Source organism: Echiichthys vipera (genome assembly GCF_963691815.1).
Source record: "Echiichthys vipera genome assembly, chromosome: 3".
In the NCBI taxonomy this organism is placed as follows: domain Eukaryota; kingdom Metazoa; phylum Chordata; class Actinopteri; order Perciformes; family Trachinidae; genus Echiichthys; species Echiichthys vipera.
In genome coordinates, this window is record NC_139828.1 from 6,655,776 (window position 1) to 6,666,636 (window position 10,861).

The 10,861-nt window shown below is 41.5% G+C and overlaps 1 protein-coding gene across 1 annotated transcript; it reads left to right on the forward strand.

The window, feature by feature from the left end:
- Positions 1-1,477: 1,477 nt before the first annotated feature.
- On the forward strand, positions 1,478-9,255 carry kng1 (kininogen 1; the record flags this gene model as incomplete). Its single annotated transcript, XM_083940792.1, has 8 exons — positions 1,478-1,543; positions 2,659-2,802; positions 3,381-3,497; positions 3,737-3,812; positions 6,412-6,581; positions 6,702-6,812; positions 6,916-7,011; positions 8,929-9,255. 8 exons carry the CDS (start codon positions 1,478-1,480, stop codon positions 9,253-9,255), a joined length of 1,107 nt encoding a protein of 368 aa, XP_083796918.1.
- Between the last annotated feature and the right edge of the window lie 1,606 nt (positions 9,256-10,861).

The following is a 10,861-nucleotide window of genomic DNA, read 5'->3' on the forward strand; positions in this document are numbered from 1 at the left end:
GTACTTCAAGTATATTCAATTTTATGCACCTTTATACGTCTACTTCACTACATTTCACAGGTTAATATTGTACTTTTTATTGCACTACCTTTATCTGACACCTTGAGTTACTTTGCAGATGGAAATTAAACCTAAAATAAATGTTTCTAAAATGATATATAGTTCAGTACCCACTGCGGCTCTGGTGCCTCATAGCAAAAGTTTTCTTGGTGCATGTGTGACCACAGGAGGGCAGAATAACGCTCTGGTCTAGACTTCTACACAATCTTCTTTTATAGTCTCAAACATATAAATTTTGCTTTGTATCTGTCACTACAGAGCTGTAAGATGGAGCTAAAGTGGCTCCTTGAGTGTAACAAACCCACAGACACATTGGAGATTTTGGCATGTTGTCATCCGTTCACCTCGTTGCACTTGATCCGGGCTGCCCAACCCTGCTCCTGGAGGGCCACTGTCCTACATGTTTTAGGTTTCTCCCTGCTCTGATGATTTTCAAACCTGTGACGAGCTTCAGCTGCTTGATAACGAGCACATCATTAGATTCAAGTGTGTTGGAGCAGAGAGAAACCTAAGACATGCAGGACGGCGGCCCTCCAGGAGCAGGGTTGGGCAGCCCTGTACTTGATGAACTGCAGAATCTAAACTGCACGCGGACAAAGCAAACCCAATGTCCGTACGACGCGCCTATAGGAGTGAAACATCGGAGCACATTTCACCTCGTTTCACAGAGGAGCAGTGGGGAAATCAGAGTGGTATAGGCTAAAGGTCGAGAGGGACAAAGTACCAGTTAAAACACACAAAACACACAGCGAGCAAACACACGCGACGCCCCCTAAACACGTACAGTTTGGGGTTTTCTTCGCCACCATACACTCAAAGTTGTGTGGTTTAATTTGTGAGCATGTGTTGAGTCAGGAGAGTGTTTTCTCTTTCAAAGTCACCAATGAAGGAAGTTTGTTCATCTCCTCACATGCTCTCTTCCTTCTCTGATACTGACTCTGGTGTTGACTCGACAGGTAGGAGGGCAAACAAAAGAGCAAACATTTGCTCTCTTTTAACCGACTGAGCGCTTTGAGCATTAATGTGTGTGTGTGTGTGTGTGTGTGTGTGTCCTTTGTGCCCTCCTGTCCCCTGTCTATGTGTCCATCAGCGTGTCATCATCTTTCTCAGGATTCCCACCCACAGTTTCAGGAGAACTGCACTCAGTCGTCCATCCCCGTGTGGAGAGGAGTCGAGTTTTTCCTCTTGGAGCCCGGCAGGATCGACAGCAGGCCTCCACCTTCAGAAAACTGTAAGAACTGTTTCACTAAGTCTTTCCATTCAAAAATGTGCTCAGAAAAGAAACACTGACAGGGTTTGAAGAGGTCAGTCGCACGTGAAATGCACTAAAGATAAACTGTGATGTGAAACTGGTGCGATGGTTACCTTTTCTTCCCCCTGGTGCAGAGCAGAGCCAAGCGTCCACCAGGATCAGACGATGAGGAGCGGAGTGGGGCTGTGTGTGCTGGGCCTGCTGTGCCTCCACGGCTCAGTCTTCGGGCAAGTGAGGAGAAAGAAATCCTAACTTCTGAGTGATTTTCTGTCGTTTAAAACATAGATTACACTGTGAGAGCAGGAGAACTGTTGGGCTGCTATGGGTCACACAAGTATTCAGATTCTTTACTCAAGTAAAAGAAGTAATATCACATCATAGAAATACTCTGTTGCAAGGAAACATCATGCATTGAAAACTTTATGGGATAAAAATGAGGAAAGAAATTCAAATTTATCAGATATAATTATTATTATTATTGATGCATGCATGTTAATGCTGTGGTTTAGAGCAAAATGCTTCATAAATCTATAAAATGAATCATATTTTGTAAGATGATCAGGTCTATTGTATATAAAATGGTAATAGGAAAGTAACTGTGAGATGAATGTAGCTGAGGAAAAAGGTTGAAACTTTCCTCTGAAATGAGGAGAATAAAGTAGCATCCAATGAAGTGGGTCAATTTCAGATTTCAAGAACTGGACTTGAATACAGAATACAGTGGAGGTAATTACTTATTTCCACTAATCGATTAGAAGCACGACTGCAGCATGTCTTCCCATTTGGATCACCATGTGCCAAGCTTGCAGTGTGCAAACTTGCACTCTATGTTGGACTTTTTTGGCTCGTGACCCTTTAAAATGAATCAATGTCGACTCGCTCATAAACAGAAGTGTTCAGATCTTTAACTTAAGTAAAAGCAACAACACCACACTCAAACCTACTTCATGCAAAGTCTTCTTTTAGTTAAAGTAGGTCCTTATTGTCGGTACAAATGTTAAAGTAGTTTTCATGCATCAGGATTGCCCCTTCTGAAACTATTATTACGGTAAAGATATATTATTGGATTGATGTTACTAATGCCTTAACATGTTAGATTAATGTAGTTAACTATCGTGCACTTTTGTCCAGTTTAATCTACAGCGAAGCAGCACAGTTCATATAATCATCATATGCTTTGGATGTAAACTGTAGTCAGATAAATTTAATGAGGCAAAATGCATAAAATTTCATTTGAAAGACTAAAGAAGCAGAAGAAAAAGTACAAACAGCAGCACTGCAGTCTAAAGTCAGACTTACTTTGTGCAGCACAAATGCATTGTCCTCTGTTTTCCCTTTGCGTGGAGGTTCTGGACGTCCAGCCCGGCGTCCTGATCTTCTGTGACGACCCATCTGTGGAGAAGGCCGTCACCAGCGCCGTGAACAAGTTCAACGAGAGGCTGAGCACCGGACACAAGCTGGCCCTCTTTCAGATACTGTCAGCCAGCAAGGTACAGGGGTTGCACTGTTCACCTGAGCTGCTTTGGCTCAGTTATGATCTATTTTAGGTACAGTTGCAAAGTCTTAGCTACTTCTATGCAGACATTATTATACATGTAAATAATGCACAAGTACACAGGAACACTTCTTTTCACTGACAACACACTGTATAAGGATGTTAATAGTGGAAGGACTATCAATCAAGACCTTGTTTTACAGTTTGTTTTGCCTGTAAAAGCCTTATTATAGTAATTATTATTATTATTATTATAAGTAACAGCTTCAGTACCTGTTAGAAAGCTTATGTGGACAAATGTTTGCATTTAAAAATAGGCAAACCTAAAGAATTACACTAAGTATTGGCACATTACTCTTCTTTCAGTCAATTAACATTAATTTATTTAATTAAAAACTAAAATCTTTCAGTGTTAAAGTTAAATATTCTGATTTGAACTGATGTGAAACTGAACTGTGATGAAACAACAGGAACTACAGCTGTGGGAGGATTACCGAGAAACTTCAGGAAAACATGTTTAGACACTTTGACCTCTGGTACACACTGATTGTGTGTGTGTGTGTGTGTGTGCAGTCAGAGAACGGCTCAGACTCGGTGTACTCACTGCAGTTCACCAGCAGGAGGAGTGCGTGTCCAGCTGGGAGCAACAAACCCTGGACGGACTGTGACTATCTTCCTCATGGACGCTCGGTAATAGAAAAAACACACAGCTGCAGATATTCATGTTGTCCTTTACGGGGACACACACACTTTCCAAGACTGTCCTCAATTCATGTCTACGAAGGGAAAAATATTTTAATGTACATACTTGCACTGGAGAAATGGAGAAATGCTTAAAAGTGCTTAAAGTAGATGAAATGTTTGGATTTTACAGTATTTTAATAAGATAAATCATAACCCTCACATCATCTATCCTGTGTTTCCTCCAGAAGCCCATTTCATGCAATGCAACCGTCTACATGACAGAGACTGAAGCAGACACTCAACAGGTGGATTGCGTGCTCGGTGAGTCAGTTAAACCCAAAGTTTGATTATTATTATTATTATAGTTTTAACTCTTATACCAGAAAAATGAGCTTCAAGTCCAGTCAAACATTTTTACTTAAAGTGGAAAACACCACTTTTTGATTAATTGTCATACAACACTGTCAAGACTGCAGAAGGCTGTGAGAGAATCTTTGCTAACACTTTCTATATAGACCACATCTTTAGTGCATAATGAGGGCGACTGTGGCTCAGTGACAGAGTGGGTTGTCCTCCATTCGAGAGATCGGTGGTTTGATCCCCACCCCCCCGGTCCACACGTTGAAGTGTCCTTGGGCAAGACACTGAACCCCAAATTGCTCCCCGTGCTGCGCATGGGTGTGTAAATGTGGTGTGACTGATTAGATCAGATAGTTTGTAGATGTCCACTGCCATCAGTGTGAATGTCTGTGTGAATGGTTGAATGTGACAAACACTGTGAAAGCGCCTTGAGTAGTCAGAAGACTAGAAAGGCGCTATATAAGTACAAGTCCATTTACCATTCATAGTGAATTATATTGCTTTATTACTACCTTTAGTGACCTATACACACCTTAATTATCAACTGTAGTAGTGCTATAATAGTCCAGTTTAGTTTCTAAGTAGTCGAGAGCGATTGAATCATTATAAGTCACATCTATAATGTTTTATGGGGGTCGATAAAGTGCATCAGGAAGCATTATGCGCCTTCTCATCTTCTCAGTTAGAAAGTGAAAAAGCATGAACCAACATGTCAAACTATTCTTATTAATATAAAAAGTGCAGACAGTCAGAATATGAGCTCAAGTCTTTTCCTGCAGTGTGAATCAATCCAGGACATTTAAAGGGACAAGTGATTTCTCTTTGCGTGAACCATGAACAGAATTTAAAGTGAAGCTCTCAATAAGAAAGATTCATTTAAGTAACTTTTTTTAAACTTGGGACTTCATTTAGGATATTACCCGCAGACCCAGTGACTCATTAATACTCATTACTTCTCGTGTCATTTGATGCCTCCTGCTCCGGCGGGAATTGGCTCTTCAAGTCTCATCCCGTTTAAGGAGAAACCAGTAAGATGCTTTTATTCTATCACATCTTCCGAGCAGATCATGATCATGTATGGACAGTTTTCCTTCCAGCAGGAATCTCCAGTGTACTGATAAAGTCCAGCGTGACTCCGTTTATTATCTCATTAATAAAACAGTGAGTCATTAAGGAAAATGTACACTGGTGGGCGCAGGGCATTCAGGGGGGAGTTGATTGTGTAATATATCAACACTATCTGCAGATACGGAGAGCGCAATATTAACTTATAACACCATAAAAGGCAGCGGCGGTCTAGACTTTAATCTGTTTGCCCAGAGTCGTCAGCATACATTTGAGTTTTTTTTCTATTCAGCTTCCAAAATGTTTTGCAACTTTTTAAGCAACTCAGCGTTGAAAATGACTTTGTATTAAAGTAGTTTAGGGGTCTGACTGTAAAGCACAGAGCATTTCCTGATCCTGTTTAGTAATTCCAACAAATGCACACAACACTGTCTGTCTCGCTATCCTATTATGATGCTCTCTAATCATCATACGAACATACTTTTACACTTTTAGGCTTTAAAGTGAGGCTGTCATTTTACCTTACAGGGTTAAAGAAATAAAATGTGTGTGGTTTAAAACCTGTGGGGTTAAAATGTGTTCAGTGAACAGCACATAGTCAGATTTAATATTATTTAACAAGGCAACATACAGAAACATCAATTATCACATATGCTGATGATACTACTTTGTTTATTTCTCTGTGACTGTTGACGGTTGATTTGCATCGTGGGTAATGTAGGCACCATGCTTTGACAAGGAAGAATTACACGTGTAATAAAGATTTCTGTCCATCGGGGGACTGACAACACTGTAGGAAAGCAGTGCAAAATCTCTGAAATCAAACTACAAGGAACGTTTTCTATGAACTAGACGACACGGTTTCCAAAGAGGTTATTAAAGATCATTGGACTCTTGCTTTATAAACATACCAGCAGCTTTATTAAAACATTATTCTTCCAGCTGAGACATTAAGGACGGCCCTTCTTGACATGTCATGGTAGGTTATATCCTTAACGTAGGTTATATCCTTCATCTTTAACACTATTGACTAATGTAAAGACACTTTGCAGGTCTTACCAAAACATACACAACTTCACTTAATTCAGAATAAATAAATGAATGAATGCAAAATAGAGCAAAAATGTTTGGGAATTCAACACTTCCTCTTGTCAGGTTAAAAAAATGCTTCCTTGCACACAAAGAGCTGTGAATGGACCACATTTTATTGCAAAAATGTGAACAATGTGTTACGTTCAGCTCATTCTTGTTTCTTTGTTTGGTTATTTCCTTTATTGAGTAGAGCAGCCGGGAAAAGGGGGGAGAGACAGAGAGGCGTAGTGATGGGAAAAGAAAGCTAATGTTTTCTTAAATGCATGGTCGATATTAACCGTAAGACTAGAGGATTTAATATTTAGCCTCAAAACATATTTTTCAAAAGCCGCTCATTAATGAAGTGACCTGTCCTGAGCAACAACCATCTGCTGACTCCTCATTCTTTCTTTCTCCTCTCCAGACGATTACGTCGTTCCTGAGAGAGCTCCCTGTCTGGGCTGCCCTGAGGAGATCGATGATAACTCAGAGGACCTTAAGGGTCCTCTTTTGGTCTCCATCAACAAATTTAACTCTATGTCCGACTCTACGCACCTGTTCACCCTGCACAATGTCTTCCACGCCACCAGACAGGTAGTGACCGGGTGAAATAACAAGAGAGAGGAAGTGGGCGGAGAAATGTCAGGTTTAGAAAATTAGAACTACTTTCTAACTACTGTCCGTCTGTCTCTGTCTGTCTGTACTGTCCCGTAGGTGGTCGCAGGTTTCAGGTACAAGCTGAGGTTTGATATGAGGAGGAGCACCTGTGCCAAGGCCGAACACAAAGAGCTCAAATCTCTGTGTCTCCCTGATGAAGACAATGTGGTAAACATGAAAACAAAAACACATTTTACCACATTTTACCGCATAATGTGATCCAGGCTTATTTGACCACCTGATACATGTCTTTGTGTGCTTATGTGTGCAGGAGTTTGCAAACTGTAACTCTACAGTGGACGAAGCCCCATGGAGACCTGAGCCCACACAGGCCAACATAGAGTGTGAACCAGGGGCACTACCCATGGTGAGACCCCAGACCAAACTGCCTCTTTAAGAAATCCCCATTATTATTCATTGAAATATTTGTATTTGTATTTGTATACAAGGTAAGTGCTTTGTAATCCTGGTTTTAAAGGTGCTATATTAATTATATTTTGCTGACTTACTTATTTAATATAGTAGCCTGCAGTGGATATTCAAGACCCCCCCCCATGCACACAGAGCTTTGGCATGAAAGACCCTCAGAAGAACTGCTGATCTAAGTTATTCTGGGTTAGTCATGATTGGACAAAACTGCTTGATGAGCAGTTTACTGAGTGGTTAAATTCACTAGTAGGGCTGCAACTAACGATTATTTTCATCAGCATTAAATCTGTCGACCATTTTCTCGATTAACTGATGTGTTGTTTGGTCCATAAAACGTCAGGAAATGGTAAAAAAAAATGTTTATCAGTGTTTCCCAAAGCTCACGATGACGTCCTCACATGTCTTTTGTTGTTTGTTTTGTCCACAGCTCAAAGATTTTCAGTTTACTGTCATAGAGGAAATAAAACAGAAAATATCCACATTAGAGAAGCTGAAATCAGAGAAATTTGGACGTTTTTTTTCCAGGAAATGACTCAAAACGACTGGTTAATCTGAACTGCAATGGTGGATTTGTTTTTGGCCACTGAGGGGCAGAAGAACTCAACAGCGAGCTTACAAACCCACGGCCTTTTACATATTTAACACTGAAATATACAGTGAGCAACAGTCACATCTGTTGTCCAATATTCACTCTTATTTCGTCCCGTTTGGGTCTTCACCAGCCCAAATGTCCGGGTCTCAACCTTCCTTTCATGTGGGCCTCCTTCCCTGACTTTAATGCCACTGGACCAAATGATCGCCAGAAAAAACAACAAAGAAACACGGTTGATTAAACTACCTCCTCTGTGATGTTTGGAGTACAGTTAAGTGAGAATAGATTTAAATGACTTAAATTTAGGAAGAAGAATTTACTTTTTATTTATCCTGCAAGGGAAATTCAATTTTTTCACTGTTATTATTCATGTTACACACACACAGGCCCGAAATACACACATGCACAAACAGGACCTATATACATGCAATTAATGGAGAGATGTTAGAGCGAGGGGGCTGCCAATGGATCAGCACCCCGAGCAGTCCGGGGTTCGGTGCCTTAGTCAACAGCACCTCGGCAGTGCCCAGGAGATGGACTGGTACCTCTCCACCAGTCCACACTCCAATCATGGTCCACACATGGAATCGGGCCGGCGACCCTCCGGTTCCCAGTCGAGTCAACTATGGACTGAGCTGCCGTTGTTGTAGACTTCAATGTCCCTTTATGGTCCAAACTAAATCCAAAATGCTCAGTTCTGAGCAGCTTAATAGTAAAAGACATATAAAATATTATGAAGCATGAAAGTATTAACACATAAAATAGTATTTACCATGAGTTGATGGTGCTTTGCATCTTGATTAAAGCTTCTGACAGAATTGTTACATAAGTGTTGTTTGAACATTGTTGCATGTTGAAGAAACTCTGCTTTGTTCTGTACATGTATGTTGACTGAGAGCTTAAATATGAGGTAGAACAAAACCATAAAGATAATACTTCCACAGTGTAAAATGGGACGAGAGCAGTGATAGACCGATAAATTGGGCTGATTCATACCATTGTGAGGTAATCTGCATCCGACGACGCCTTTTAGCATTTCTGAACTATGATGCAAGCTATTGTCTACAACTTAGGAGACAATGCGGACAACAGCAGTGTTCGTTAAATGTCCGTTTGAGTTCAGCAAATTTGCATATTTGTTATTATCATGATGCAAAAAAGCAAATATCTGCACCAGCCTTTAAGAAAAAAACCATATCGGTCGACCACTTTTTCCCATTTTCAGTGTGTTTGTAAAGTTTCTTACTGTATTCTTCTCTTCAGCTGATGACCAGGCGCCGCCCTCCTGGCTGGTCTCCACTCAGGCACTTTCTGTTTGAAGTTCCTCCCACTCCACCTCCAACCACCACACCCCCGGCCACAGCTTCAGCCAAAGAGGAATCTTCCGAGGAGGACACCACGGCCTCCAAACAGCCCGCCGCCCCTGATGCGGCCGCAGAAGCTGTGAACGACAGCCCCTTCCACTGCCCGTCGAAGCCCTGGAAACCTTTCAATCCTCTGTCCGCAGATCCTACACATGCTGCGGCGGAGGAGGCCACCCCACAGCCCTCCGCGGGCGGGACCTTCAGTGATACAGACCTGCTGGCATAAACCTCCTCAAGGGAACCACACTTGTATTAAAACATAGTCTCACTTGTCACGCTCTTCCAACACATTAGTTTCTTTGTTTCTTTTGTAGACTAGTCCTCTTATTATACTGGGTTGCATTGCATGGATTTCAGGGCCTTTTTAAAGCTAGAAGTTAGTAAAATAACAAGTTTATGTTAAAAAAAATTAAATAAAAGAGAGAAAGCAACATGCAACTCTTCAGAAAGCACTGGAATAAAATGACTGAAATGTGACAGAGCTCATAAATCAGAGTAATGAGTTATTGGTGATGTGAGAAAATGAGAAAACAAACATTTGAAATCTGTCAAAAGGGTCAAAAATAAAATAAAACGTTGTTCTGTGTGGTAGTTTTACGCGTCAATATAAATTCACCTCATCAATGACGCTTCTCTGTGTGTTCTCACCTTATTTTTTTAAGGCCATGTTCTTTAAAAGGAATGATTGATCTCTTTTTCAACATGTGCATATATATCCAAAGATTACGGTTAAGTTCGGTTAAGTACGGTTTCATGACCGAAAGAACGAGGTCGTGGGTACAAGCGGCCGAAATGGGTTTTCTCAGGAGGGGGGCTGGAGTCTCCCTTAGAGATAGGGTGAGAAGTTCAGCATCCGTGAGGAACTCGGAGTAGAGCCGCTGCTCCTTTGCGTTGAAAGGAGCCAGTTGAGGTGGTTCGGGATCATCTAGTAAGGATGAACCCTGGGCGCCTCCCTAGGGAGGTGTTCCAGGCACGTCCAGCTGGGAGGAGGCCTCGGGGAAGACCCAGGACTAGGTGGAGAGATTAGATCTCCACACTGGCCTGGGAACGCCTCAGGATCCCCCAGTTAGAGCTGGTTAATGTGGCCTGGGAAAGGGAAGTTTGGGGTCCCCTGCTAAAGCTGCTGCCCCCGAGACCCGACCCCGGATAAGAGGCTGAAGATGAGACGAGATGGTTAAGTGAAAAACAAAACAAAATCAAGAATTACAGTTGTTCTGGTTGAACGTGGCGGACCAAACCGAACCAAATGCTTTATTGCGTTATTCAACAGTCAGCCTGCTGATGGTGAAATCGTGAGAGGGGAAAGTGTGCGAGCAAACACAGCCGGGTGAATGTTTAACAAATTTATTTGTACATCTTCACAGAACACTCAGATGACCAGTAAGTCAGCCAGGGTACAAATCTTTACTCTGACCAGGGAGCCAGAATGAAAACAACACACATTTATAAATAATTTAAAAAAGGCATGTTACTGTGACGATGACACTGTTCCTACACGGAGCAAACTTAAGGCATTCATTCATAAACATCTGTATGGCTGCTTAGCAGATTAAATAAAAAAACAATGTAGCAAGAAGAAGAAACTCATCTTGGCCACGTCTCATGCAGGTAGAGTGTGAAAAACAATACGTCGGCCCGTTGTACATTCGTTCATAGTATAGGTTAAGGTTCTGACAGCACGGTATGTTAGTGACACGCCATAATGTAGTTTAGAGGAGTGCATACAGAAAGAAAACAGGAAGCCTCGGGCCACTTAATAAATACTTCTCTTTGAAATTTAGGATTTCAGAAGCCTAAAAATGATCAATACTCTTAACGATTTGTCAAATTTG